This window comes from Fundulus heteroclitus, chromosome 7, assembly GCF_011125445.2.
Source record: "Fundulus heteroclitus isolate FHET01 chromosome 7, MU-UCD_Fhet_4.1, whole genome shotgun sequence".
Lineage (NCBI taxonomy): Eukaryota > Metazoa > Chordata > Actinopteri > Cyprinodontiformes > Fundulidae > Fundulus > Fundulus heteroclitus.
In genome coordinates, this window is record NC_046367.1 from 13,853,430 (window position 1) to 13,867,275 (window position 13,846).

A 13,846-nucleotide genomic window follows, 5' to 3' on the forward strand; every position below is an offset into this window, starting at 1 on the left:
AAAAAACAAACAGTTAAACTTTGTCTCTAACAGTTTTGTAAGGCTGTTGCTTAATTTTTATTCCATTATTCCACTTAAAAACAGGTCTATCCTGGGGTTAATCCCCTCCAGCAGAGTGACCTGCCCACGTGCCCTTAAGCAGGACGGAGCTCTGTACATTCATGAAACAAAATGCATACATATGAAAGTTACACACTGATGAAGGAGGTCTCCTCCCTGTTCCTGCTCAGTTCCTTAATGTTCTGAGTGTTTCCGTGTGGAAGAGGCCTTCTGCTCTGACGGCGGCGCTTCACTTTGCCTGGTTCCTTAATAGTCCTCGTCCTCAGAGCCGCTGTCCTTTCGCGTGGGGAGCGAACTTCTGATCGACGACATTAACTTGTCTTCGATCTGTTTCTTGGGGTTTTCTTCCAGGTCGGTTTTCACGGCCCCGGTTTCTGATAACCGCCACTCCAGCTCTGCGAGGTGCGTGGAATGAAAATGCATTAAAACAGTGAAAAAGACACAAATGTACACATATACCTAGGGATGGGAATCGAAAACCGGTTCCTGTTCAGAACCGGTTTCCGTGTGTTTTCCAATTCCATGGCACCGTTTGGCAGCTCGCTTAACGATGCTCTTTTCGATTCCTTCGTGCTACGGCTGAGCATTGCAAAGTGACAATTATATCCGCGGGAGGAAATAGATCCAACAGGCAGAAACACCTGCGCACACAACATGGCATACAATTTAACGAATGCCGTGTTTTGGATTCTTACCGGACAGAAGCTAAAGTTACGACCAGCATGGAAAGCAGCTCTGGTGGTAAGTAGCTAGTTTTACATCACTGGCTGGTATCATATGCCATTTCTGGAAATAAACCAATTTCCTACCTCTCTTTGGGGTTATTAAGGGAGTGTGCCTTTCTCATTAATCCAGCCCTTCATTGGTAGCATGTTTAGTTAGAACTACTGGTAGCTGGAATTCTTACATGATTCTAGCTATTGCAGTGGATGTAACAAAACATGCTACAAAGTTGCTCCGCAGTTCAGGGAGCGAGAGAAAGGGGACGTTTGTATTTTTAAATCAGGGGGAGATGAGTTTATTTCCCAAAATTGTACAGTAATGCTTTTTCATTAAACGGATGGCTTCTCTGTTAGATTTAGATGACTGAGGTTATCTAAAGAGAGATTACTAAGCAACTGTCACAAGAAACTTACATTTTCTTGTATTCTAAACAAGTCATCTTCTGTATTTAAGTTTGTTCTTATATTCCTTTTTTATTTAAACAAAAATAAATGTAACTCCGGTTGCACATTTGCTGTGGACATCTTGACCTTGTTAGTTTGTAAGGTTGTGTGATAGTTAAGTAAACAAAGTTTATGCTCATCATCAAACTGTTTGTTCTCCTTTTTCCCCAAATTGGAATCGAAAAGAGAATCGATAAGGGAATCGGAATCGTGAAAATATTTTCAATTCCCAACCCCACATATACCCCCCACTGTTGCTCCCCCAACCTGCAGAGAAACTCGGTCATGTGAGGAAAAAGTGAACTGGCTCTCAAACATTTCACCTGGGAAAATAAAATTAAAGATCAGTTGGTAAGTAAGCTACATAATACACATAATTCTGTGTCTAAGAAGGGATTGGCTGATTTACATGGGTTTCCTAGCAATGAGCCTGATCTATTCGCTCCGATATTGTCCCGCTGCAACACTGAACTGCCCACTTGTTTCTAGCCGAAGACGTTGAGATCGTTTTCCTTCTTCGTGATGCCCAACACTTTGTAAAATACTCCAGCACCGCTGGCAGCAAAACAGCATCAGCAATGCTACCCCCACTGTGGCTGCAAGGAGGAGCAGTGTCCCTAGTGGTTGAAAGCCTCACCTTGACCTATAGTAGCCTCAAACCTCAAACATTTGTTATTTTTATATTTACATTTAATAGGCCTTTGCCTCGTCTCACCAGAACTTTTCTGCACAAAGCATTTGGCTTTTCCGTGTGGAAAACTGTGGCGATTCTTTCTTGGCCGGCGCCCTCTCAAGAATGCAGGAATGCATCTTAGTTCTGCTGGACCCTGGCTCTTAATGACGGGGGTTAGAGGCCCCTGTTCTTAAACATCCTAGCCTACTTCTTTCTTCCCCTCTAAGGACAGCACTTTGCATCAGACTGCTGAAACTTGCACACAGCTGGGTGTTCAAACAGGACATTTTTGGAGTGAATAAAGCAAACGTTGACCTTTTGGAACGTCACCAATTTTACTGACAATTCCAGGATGTTTAAAAGCTGCGTCTGTACCAGGAAGCCAACCAATTTAAAGTAGGACTGGGCGATAAATCAATTTAATCGATTAATTTGAATTTACAATTCTTTAAGATTTCATTTTTGGAAAATCAAGATTTTATTTTGCCAATACAGTCATTGGGTTTCCATGAAGAGAACAGCATGTGATGCTGGATATATGTTTAGGCAAATATATTGTCAAAATATTGTTAAGTGGAAACTTTTTTTTACCATAATACGAGGTACTTCATTTACTTATTTACTTTTTTTTAACTTAGTTTAAAGTTCACAAGTGCAGTGAAGCCTGTTCTTAGCTCAATGTGTAATACCACTAGCAGCAAATGTTTTGTTATAGTTTCATTGTTTATAATGGCACGGATGCCATCTTGTTTTAAAAGCATGTTTCACAGCTTGTTTTTAGTTGCACTTTGAATTCAGGTCAACTCCCTGACGAAATGCTTGACATAAAAGCAAGGTTTTAAAATAATTTCTTTATTTTCTTTTTATGAAACAAAAAGGAGGGGGAAAAAAATCGATTAATCGGATTTGGTATGATAAAATCTGAGATTTATTTTTTAATCCATATCGCCCAGCCCTAATTTAAATGAGCCGCCACACAAGAAAGGGGGTCAAATGTATAGCCAGGATTAGGCTTGATGATGGCTAAAAAAAAGGGCCTGGTTTCTCTGCAAAGTGCAACGGGACATGTACCTAAAATAATAACTGGGATTCATGAACAGATTTGAACCTTCATTTATCATTTTGACCTTCTGAGGATTAAAGAAAAAAAAAAAAAGTTCAAATGCATAAATCAAAGCCCAAACGTAACATGACATCGACACCCCATGATGACCGTATGTGAAATCCGATTGGTCCTGCAGTCATAAACTAACGTTTTTGTTCGGTTTAGTCGTCAAGGAAGGCCGTACCTTCAGCTTTGAGGTTCATGCCTCCGAACACCAGCGGCCCGATGAACTGGGCCTTCATCTCTCCCTCAAAGTAAACGAAGATGGTCGGCAGGTTGCGGTCGGGGTAGTTGGGGATGCAGGTGGTGGAGATGGATTTAAGGAACTTGGTCTGACGGAATTTCTTGGCCAGGCCACTCAGGTGCTGGTTGATGAGGGTGCACAGAGGGATTCTGGGCCGAGATCAGACAGACAGAAAGGTTAGCACTGAACTCTGAATAGCATACTTACAAAAAAAAACAAAAAACAGTTTTAACCAAGTCTCATTCTCTTCATGTTAAACTATAGTTAATGCTACTGACAGGATGCATAAACTATCTACTAAAGTAGCATTTGACTCGCTTTGCCAGCCATTTGCTTCTATTGCAACAAATGTACAAATGTCTTTTTGAGCTAATTTAAAAAAGTTCCCATAAACAAAAAGAAGCCAGGACAAATGTAGCTACCTCATGCACACCGGCTTGTTTTAATCATCCATAAAACTTTTCTAAAACTCAAAATAACTACAAAAAGCAGCATTCTTATTTTTCTCTAATATCTGCATGGCTGAATATATAAAAAAAATGATCAACAATCTGAATCTTTTCTGCTTTAAACTGAATCCACCTGGTTCAAAACTATAAAAGTAAAATTCCCCAGCTCACCTTAAATTATAGGGCTGCGTATTACAGAGGAAAACACTGTATCAGCAAGCTGCGCTAAAGGCTGACCTACCCCTGCTTGTAGAGGTGCAGCACCACCCAGATTCCCTCGCCAGCCTTGTTGACCTCCTTCACGTAATCCTGTCCAGAGATTTCATCCAACTCGCCGAACACGTTCTTCATCTGAGCCGCCTTCCACTCCGCAAGACGCTGCTGTCTGAAAGGGGACACGGCGGTCATCAGTACATCGACATGCGGACAACCTTTACGGCGGGGGAATCCCATGGCTGACATGACTGGATGAATCAAAATCCAGGCATCACTAACAGACTTTCTGGGCAATAAAAAACAATCCCTACCTTTATTACCCAAATGACCTGTGGTAAAAAAAACTAAAAATAAAATAATGGTCACACAATACAGTAGCCAAAACCTTTTTACTTACTTGTACATCTCAATTGCAGCCTCATCATCTTCGCCAAACTCATCCTCATTCTCCTCAAGTTCTTCCAGCGTCATGCTCTCATAGGTTTTGACTATGGGGACGACAAACAGCAACTGCTTCACATAGTCCAAAAATGACTCCGTTTACAATTATTTGTTAAAAAAAAAAGACTTGCATAAAAACATTGACCTGTTAAAATATAAAATAAATTTATGGTGGCAAAAAAAAATTATGGTAACAATAATCTGACATAAAGAAGGGAACAGAAATCATATTATGGGGATTATGATGAATCATGATTGTTGCCATAAAAGTCCATCGCTAATTGAAAACATGAAAAAAAGTCAATTTCAAGCCGTCTATCATACCAACAGACTGATGCTGAAGAGCAGCTTCCTCCTCCTCTTCGTCATCTTTAGGAACCTCTTTTGGAGGCAGGATGCCTTTCTTCCTCAGGATATCATTCCACTCGGTGTCTTCGTTCGGATCCTTTCCGACAGAACAAAGTACATATTTACACGTTACAATCGCAGATCATTTTAGCTTGTTTCACACCGAACAGGTGACATGAATGGCAGCCTGCCTGCGATCAGGTTGAAGGGGCAAAGAAATGACACGCAGAATAGGAAGAATAAGGGATACCCTCATTTGTTTCTCATGTTATTTATATATTTCTTTAAAGAGTTGAAATAGCTTACGCACAGCTGCATCAGCTGCTCATGATGCCAGAACTTTAACTAATTTGGGTGATAAAATCGGATTCACAGCTTAGCTTTCAGGAGGTTTCCATTGTTTTACGAGTCTGGACTCCGTACTTAATTGTTTCTAGTTTGAAGTCTGCAATCTTTAGAACGGTTTTGGCCTTTTGAAAGCACAGTTAGGGATTTCTTAACCCTTTATCCTATTTTGCTAAACAGCTAGAAAAAAAAAACACTTTCATACTTCTACTAACACAACAATCAGATAAATTAATTAGCCATCTAGACCCACTTATATACGATTGACAAATTTGTTATAGCTTCCTTTCTCTTTATTTTACTTAGAGTGGCAGAAGGTGGCGCTTGCCCAGGACTCCATTCATTTGAAAACCAGCCTTGTAATGCTTCAAATTATCCTGAATGGGAGGATCTTGGCCTTTAATATTACAGATGTAGTCATAAATCCATACGATATAAAAGTTGAACAGTTCCTCTTTTACTTTATTATTAATTAAATGTTTTCTTTGGAAAAAAACACGTTATTGTTACTAAACATGGCGTCTTACGCTGTTGGTAAGTCTCGTGCGATTCAAGAAATTCAATAATCATGTGAAATCCTCTTTAATAAGGCAAATCTCAAAGCGCTTTTTAAGCTGAGATGCTACTATGCCAGCTAGGTATCAAAGCCTTCATCTAAAATTTCGAAATGTTTCACCAAAAGCTACGACATTTCAGGATAGTGAATTTCCAAAAGTTATCAGGACTCTTTAAGAAGCCGTAAAAGCTGAACAAACCTGCATTTTGTCACGTAAAAGAATCCCCAGAAATCACACCACTGCACCCCTCCCTGACACGGAAACAGAAGGAGCTCACGGCGGGTGCTTCCGGAAGAAACACAAAACCGACACGGCTTCAAATAACTCCACACACGCCGCTAATTCTAAAATCCAACTATTATCTACAAATATATTAATTTTATACAAGGTGGTATTTTTATATATATAAACTGATCTGCAGATCAAAATTTATTCGCTCGAAAATATCAGGAACTGTTCCTGTAATAGTACGACAATAATAAAAGTGACACCGACTTCCTTTGAATCTCAATATGACCATATAAGGTATGGGAGCGCAACGTTCCAAACAGTGTTGCCAGATTGGGCAGGTTTCCGCTCAGTTGGGCGTCTTTTGAACACGTTCAGCTGCAAAGAAGAAAAAGGGAAAAAAAGTTTTAGTTGTGTTGTTAAACTTTGTGCCGCTCTTCAGAACATCTTGCGGGTTTTTACAAGGTATTCAGAGGTATCAAAATAACTGTCATTGTGTTGCAGAAAAGAAAACGACTTGCACAGTTTAATAATATGTCCTTGCACTCCTTTTATTATTTCATTTATTTTGAAATGTCTAGAATCTGTTTGATCATCAATGATTAATAGTCATTGGTTAATTAAGTAAAACTGTGAAATGCTATTGGCCAGTGTCAGTTGTAAACGCCCCAAATGGGCATAGTTCCAATGATCAGCTTAAAAATGTTACATGGCTGTGTGTGAAAGAAAAATGTCAGATTGAGCTACTCTGTGTGGGAGAGAAATAAATAAATTTTATATTAAGTTAGAGTTATGACTCATGTTGGTATGCTAGTAATAATTTTTTGTGATTGCTATGAACATGATAGGGAAAGTGAGCTTGTGTGTTGGTTATTTTGGTTGCCTGATGTACATTTTGTGGGGAGCCAAGGTGTGCCAAGGTGTTATTATGTGTATAATGGTTCTATGCTTTTAACGTGATTTCAAGAGAGGTTTAGATTTATACTGCATTCCATTTGGAAAACAACAGCTTTCCTTGCCGTCGCCATAATTCTAATCTTTTGTTTGTTTGTTTTTATTTTGGAATCCCAACTTCTCTGACTGAATTAACTGGAATGCTTTTTACTCGGGTTTACCCCCTTTCCCAGCTCCTTTTTTTTTTTTTTTGTTCTCTGAGTAAAATGGAACGCAATATTAGGCTCTTTTTTTTAATGGGTGGATATTACTTCGCGTTTGTGCTAGAAACTGTCAGTCAGATCTGGCAACCCTGATTCCAAGTGCCGGTGCTGAGAGCGAAACCAAACAGGTGTTGCTCTCTCTGACACACACAGAAATAGACGTATAGACACACAAACGCGCTTTAATAGTCTGCCTGACATATTTACTCCATATACAACTAAAAAAAGACTCGTACATAAAATGTTTCTGAACAGGATTGAAATACGGGACGAGGCAGGAGCGTAGCTGGGATCCTGAAGGGCCTAATCCTAGCCCAGAACCGCAGGCTTCAATGCAAATATTTGTAAAATAAACATAAACATATTGTACCAGCGTTTGAATCTCTCATAACCTGAAACTAAATCATAATTGCTGCAGTCATAGTTTATTAAAGTTTCTAATTATTTGTGTTGTTAGATCAGTACCAAAATAATTTGTATGCATAATATATAGTCACTTAGCTCCACTTGCTGGCCTCGGGGCCCAAAAGCACACCAACAACATGTAGGAAAGGCCATGTGAGCACTGGAACCATGGATTGGTGAATCAAAGGGTTACAAATCCCCGCCGTCACCAGAGCAAAGTTCTTCTGTCCAAATCCTCAGACTGGATGTTCAAGTTCGATCAGTTCAGAAGATACAAGCAAAGCAGAGGTGCCTACCTTCAGCTGTGAATGGGCGAGGGAGGGGACCTAGACTGGTCACCAGTCTCTCACAGAGACGCATAAAACAAACAATAATGCACACACACACACACAAACTTATGGGCGATATAAAGAGCCAAATTAATCCAACATGCATGTTTTCTGGACTGTTGGAGGAAGCTGGAGAATCCGGAGAGACTCCAAACATGGCCGGGGAGAACATGCAGACTCCATGCAGAAAGATCCCAGGCTGGCATTCAAAACCTCCTCCTGCAAGGCAACTGTGTCAACAGCTGTGTCGCATGTTAAAAAAATACACGTTTTAATATCATTGCTCAACCAAATATTGAAACATACATACCATGCTTTTAAGCGTGAATTTATTAAATCATCATTTTGTTCATTTAAAACATTTTTACTGTCTCATCTGTTGCAAAAAATTTATTTCTCATGGAGGCATTTTACTGTTATGTTTTTTTGCATATAATTTTTCTGTTTATCCGCTCTAACACAAGGGAGTTGCAGTGCTAGACAGCGGGCTTGTACTCTGATTTAACAGGCCTGCCAGCTGATATACTGCACGGCCCTCCTCTTGACCACCTGAGAATTTAGGCAAAAATAGACCAATAAATGAACTAATAAATGTGAAATGGATCCTGTGAGATGGTCCCTCAGTAAAAGAGTATTAATAATCAAAAATAATATTTTCACCAGAGTAGAAGGACATTCGAAAAACATACAAATGCGTTTTATGTGCATAGAACAAAACATTTATATCCAGAGATGCAGTCCTATTAGGGAAGTAAGTTGGTAGAAAGTTATTGATTTGTATCAACTGTACTGCCTGATTTATTGTCTGGGTAAAATATTGGTAAATATTACTACTACGACTACTACTAGTACTCGTAGTAGTAATTGCTTTCTCAATTCAAAATGTCTTCTGATTCAGAGTAGAAGTCCAAGTTTTTTTTTTTTTTTACCTTTTTTTGACTACTACTACTACTACTACTACTACTACTACTACTAATAATAATAATAATAATAATAATAACGATAATAATAATATACAAGGTCTTGTAATATTAGTCATAGGGTTTGGTCATTTCTAAGGCTTGTTGGATATTTCAAAAAAGTTCTGAGATTGTGGAGCAAGAATCTGATCCTTCTCAGATTTCTGTATTTTGATTATTACTAGTAATAACAGGGTACTGCTACAAAGGTGACGACTAATTTCATTTATTTATTTAAGCACATGTTGGAGAATACCTCAAATATAAAATCTATTATATGCTCCATCTCTAAACATAAAAATGACATTTTGTCATAAAACCATGAAGTTGAATGCAGAGGCGGTTTATCCTGTAACAACAGAGTGGGATAGTGAAATATATTGTATTTTACTTTAGTTTCTTGCATCCTAAAATTAAGTAGAGGATTGTTTTCTTTTCATGCGTCTGTTTTTGTTTGTTTAGTTTGTTTCCTGGGGTGTCATCAAGAAGGTAGGAATTCCTCTTATTGTAGTACTATATTTGATCACTATTAATTTTATATGTATGTTTATATCATTTGACAAAATTAATTATTGTGGTTCTTCTTTATCTGAACTAGATATAGCTACTTGTTGTTTCTGTAAGACTATTTTTCACCTGGTCAAAATGTGAATAAAATATTTTGATTAAATACAAAAAGTTATGAAATAAATTAACTAAAATTTTTACACAGTGTAGACTATTGATTTCTTATATTTGGGTCTTTATAGACATACTATTAACCAAAAGAGCTGAATTCATTTAAAACCGACTCAGTGTAAAAAAAAGTTGTTTTTTTTGGGGGTTTTTGCAGATTTTCTGCAAAAAAATATGCAACCTGGTAATTGTTTTCTCTCTAAAGTGCTTGTGAAGCAGTTTGACTAATTGGCCATTAGCTTTAGTAGTTTCATTGATTGCAAGTATCTGAACATTTTTTGAAACAAAAGTATGGGATCAGTGATAAGGTCCAACCGAGTCTCACGGGTCACACTGAGGAGTATTAGGTGCAAATAGTTTTAAGATTCCTATAATTTTCTTTTATATTGAACATTTGTTAGCCTCTCAAATATGATAGTAACATGAAAAATACAGATTATAGGAGTTGTGAGAGGCGATTAGCTCAACAGGCAGCTTTAGGAACTGACTGTAGAGTATTGTCATTGTGAAAGTATCCTATTCAGGAAGTCTCACCAGTTCTCTTTGGTTTGACACAATCTCCTTTCTAAAAATACATTTCCAGTTTGAAACACCTTTACTTCCTGTGGTTTCAGTTAGATTATAATCTGCACTAATAATGAACAGTAATCTAGAAACACTGTATTTTTCAGCAACTGTGTAATACACAGCAAATATCCAGAATCCAGATATTTTCACGTGAGTTGATAAACTTGATTTGTAAAGAGGAGTTTGTATGACATCGATCACATTAATGCACAGTGAGTGAAAACTATGTCAGCAGAAAAAAAATCCAAGTGAAAGAAGATCCAATAAATCTGGGCAGGAACTGGCAAATGGGAAAGTTGGTGAAATAAAGAGAAGAAAACAGAGTGAAGACGTCTCACTCTGACTATTTTTCAAGAACCTCACACAAACGTGAAAATCTAAAGCTGTGGCTTTTCTAACTTTTCAAACATCACATATATTTTTAGTTAGAAGTTGATGCATAGGAGTATGGGCCTATACTGGATTAAGAATTTGAACAAATAAAACATGAATCGGTTTATTTTGTTAAATTTCCCCCCATCTTTTCCCTGTGATGTTGAAATGGGGTTTGATAATCCAATATGTTACACAAACGTCTTTTTTTAAACCATATCAGACAAAAAGCAAGAAACCATTAGATTAATCATCCTACATTAGCTGTTATAACAATAGTATATGTTTAATTTTAATTGTCAAACCATTCCGAGGATAAAAAAAAAAAAAAAAAAAAAAAAATGATTTTGTTTTTGTCAATTGTGCCACAACCAAACACCCCCACATTTTTATGCCACCCCCTCAACACTGCATGGCTGGGATATTATCAGTCTTGCAAACATTTTCTCTCCATATGAAACAGTGGTCATAAAAGCTGAAAAATGACATTTTTATTTCATCAGACCACAGGTTATATCTCTAAAAATTATTATTATTTGTTTATCCCTGAATGCATTTGCTAACTATAATCTGGCTTTTTATGGTGCTTTATGAGTAATGGCTGCTTCCTCACTGAGCGGCTTTTCAGCCCATCTTTGTACAGCCTAAATTTCCCAATACTTTCACAGAAAGGAAAAGCGTCGGTTTGAGGTGTGGCCTCAAACCGACGGATGGATTAACCTGTTAGAAATTCACATAAGAAGCATGACATCATCTTCTGGGTTCATTGCATTCAAACGCCACATCAAGCTGCTTGTGGGGCTAGAGATTTAAAGATAGACTAATTGTAAAATTATAAAAAAAGAAACAGTTTTTACTGCAATTTATTTTATTCTACAGTGAGAAGCCTCTTTTTGCACTTGGGACTTTTGAGGATCTATCTTAAAGTTTTCCCCAAACTTCTATAGCTACCTGATAAAAATGGAAATGCACAATTAGATTGTGACATGTCCAGGGTGTAGGGTTAGGGTTAGGGTTGTCTTTTTTTGTTGTGGTCATTAAATGCGAGGCAGCCATATTGGATTTTTGAGGTCAGTGTTGGTGAAAAACCTCAAGATTCCCACTGGAGAACTTCCTATTCATTCTTAAATATTTATATTTGGGGGGCGGGGTCTCAATTGTTCTAAAATAGCTCCGTATGATGGCACTTAAAAAAATTGTTTCCCTATTGTCATGAAAGACCATTTACGCTGCAGAGCTCCCTGCCCCTTGATTCAGTAACCGGCTACGTCATCGCGTCGCGTAGACGATCTTCGGACGGTGTGTACAGCTGCTGCCTGCAGCTCGGAGGGGAGCGGCTGCAAGCAGACGCGTATGAGGCGAGGAAGTCCGTAGCAGCCTGCGGTGGTCAGGCGAGCGGGATAATCATGGCTAAACCCCCCAACCCGCCGCTTTAGCTCCAACCAAGCCGGCCCCCCACCACCACCACCACCACCCACTTGAAGCCGGAGGACAGGCGGATATATCTTCACACTCCTCCGCAGGCACCGACCGACACGGCGGAGGGCTTCCTCCCCGCTGGAAGAAATGTGGCTGAACCCGGAGGAAGTCCTGCTGAAAAACGCTCTGAAGCTCTGGGTGACCGTGAGGAGCAACGATTTCTTCCTGCTGCAGAAGAGGAGAGGCCACGGAGAGTCCACGAACAGGATAACAGGTAAACGACACAAAGCCCCAGCAGCAGCAGCAGCAGACTGCCTGCATGGCTGGCTGGGTGGCTGGGTGGGTGGGCACGGAGCTCAGCAGAGGAGGGGGAGGCAGGTGGGAAACAATACAGCTGGAAGGTTCACAGGTATAGCAGGAGTGGGTTTACAGTCACAGGGCGTGTGCGATCCACACCGAGCGCGATTTACTGCGCTTCATTCAATCAAAGTCCAGGTCTGCCCCGATGCTGACCTTTGGCCCGGCCACGGCTCAGTAACTTCTACAAAAGGTGGCGTCCACGTCAGTCCAGCCGTGGCATATCTTTTCCTTTCCTTAGACTCACCCACGGCCTGCCTCCACGCAAAGACAACAGGGTTTTTTTTTCACAGTGTTCCCCAAAACAGAGCAACACACCAAAGAAAAAGGAGAAGTCTGGTCAGACCCTACCAAAGAGGATCTACGCCTCATCAAAAACCTCCGCAGGGTTGCAAAACCCAAAAGTCCGAACCGTGCAGAAGTCCCTGAAGCAGCCGCTTAGGTTTTTAAAAACAGGTTTTTCTACTGTTGCCTATTTTACATCACGGTGGAGATAAGAAGCAACATGCATGCTTTGCTTCTATTGTTGCCCTCCTTCAGGGATTCCCCGCGTTCCTTGACCGATCAGAGCAAGCTGGACCCTCATGTCAGGGCCTCAAAGGGGGATAGGAGGCAGGGATAGGAGGCAAGGATAGGAGGCAAGGATAGGAGGCAGGGATAGGAGGCAGGGATAGGAGGCAAGGATAGGAGGCAAGGATAGGAGGGATGCAGCAGTGTGCAATGTGAGTCAAGCCACTGTCTTAAAAGACTGCAGTGTATTTCAACACTACCGGAATATTTTCACTTTTTGTTTTTCAAATCAAGGCCACATATTTTGGGCATTTTATGTGATAAAGCAGCTCACAGTAGTAGGTAGGGCTGGACGATAATTCAATAACAATATATATATGTCAATCAATAGACGTATATCACTGATAGAAAAAAAAAGGGGTCAATAAAAAGGTCTATAGAACAGTTTTCCTTTTGTATTCTAGGCCATCCTGTAGGTTAATATTACATCCTCCCAACCAATCACAACGCAGACCCAGGAACGATCTGTCCCCTTCAAAGAGTTCAGAGAGCACGTGTTCTTTTTCATTTTTTAAATAATTGCAGTTTTGGTAAAAAGTTTATTGAATAAAGGGTACAGTTTGAATTCAGTGTCTAAAAAAGGTTGCTAAGAAACAGCATAAAATGTCCAGAGCTGCACTTAAAATATATGTTTTCAATTTGTTGATAATTATCGATATCGATCAATATGATTTATATTTTATGGATATGCTTCTTTTCTTATATTGTTCAGCCCTAGAAGTAGGTAACTGTGAAACTGATGCAAAAAGGTGCATGGATCTTAAATGTCCGCCCCGGTAGATCATACTTTCAGGCAAGTCACATTTGATGGTAGGTCTCTACTGGCTTTGCCCGTCTCAAGACGGTTTTCCATAATTCCTTCTAGCGAAATGTCTCAAGCTCGGTATGATTGCGCAAAGAGCGTCTCCGAAGAGCGATTCTTTGGTTTCCGTCTCAGATTTTCCAGTTGGATCTGTTCTGGACTTCGGCCGGGCGAATCTACCGTATGGACGTACTTTGATGTGGACCGTTTTCATTGTGCGTCTGACTGTATGTTTGGGGTTGTAGCTCTGTCTCTAGTCCTTGGTTGCCAGGTTTGCCCTGGATTTACCTCTGGCCATCTTCCCATCAGCAATGACCAGCTTTCTGGTCCCCTGCAGACAAAAAGCCTACCCCCGGCATGCGTGGCTGGGGATGGTGGGTTTAAACTGATGTGTAGATTTAA

The 13,846-nt window shown here is 39.8% G+C and overlaps 2 protein-coding genes across 2 annotated transcripts in view; one reads left to right on the forward strand and one right to left on the reverse strand.

The window, feature by feature from the left end:
* Positions 1-27: 27 nt before the first annotated feature.
* On the reverse strand, positions 28-5,930 carry pdcl3 (phosducin-like 3). The gene is made up of 6 exons (XM_036138973.1): positions 5,803-5,930; positions 4,679-4,799; positions 4,311-4,401; positions 3,939-4,082; positions 3,189-3,397; positions 28-455 (listed from the first exon to the last, which is right to left on the reverse strand). Exons 1-6 carry the CDS (start codon positions 5,806-5,808, stop codon positions 307-309), a joined length of 720 nt encoding a protein of 239 aa, XP_035994866.1. The 5' UTR covers positions 5,809-5,930; the 3' UTR covers positions 28-306.
* Positions 5,931-11,580: 5,650 nt separating this feature from the next.
* The window catches only part of LOC105930350 (TBC1 domain family member 8), a 33,210-nt gene continuing 30,944 nt past the window's right edge, over positions 11,581-13,846 (forward strand). Inside the window, exon 1 of the mRNA XM_012868536.3 lies at positions 11,581-11,989. Within this exon, the coding sequence (XP_012723990.2) occupies positions 11,863-11,989 (127 nt within the window). The 5' untranslated portion in view covers positions 11,581-11,862. The remainder of the gene's footprint in view (positions 11,990-13,846) is intronic.

Excerpts from the sequence above, each read along its gene's own strand:
- pdcl3 (XM_036138973.1), bottom strand. Across the intron at positions 4,402-4,678 it reads TCTTCAGCATCAGTCTGTTG|TCAAAACCTATGAGAGCATG; the intron begins GTATGATAGACG and ends TCGTCCCCATAG. Across the intron at positions 4,083-4,310 it reads GCTGCAATTGAGATGTACAA|ACAGCAGCGTCTTGCGGAGT; the intron begins GTAAGTAAAAAG and ends GTCCCCTTTCAG.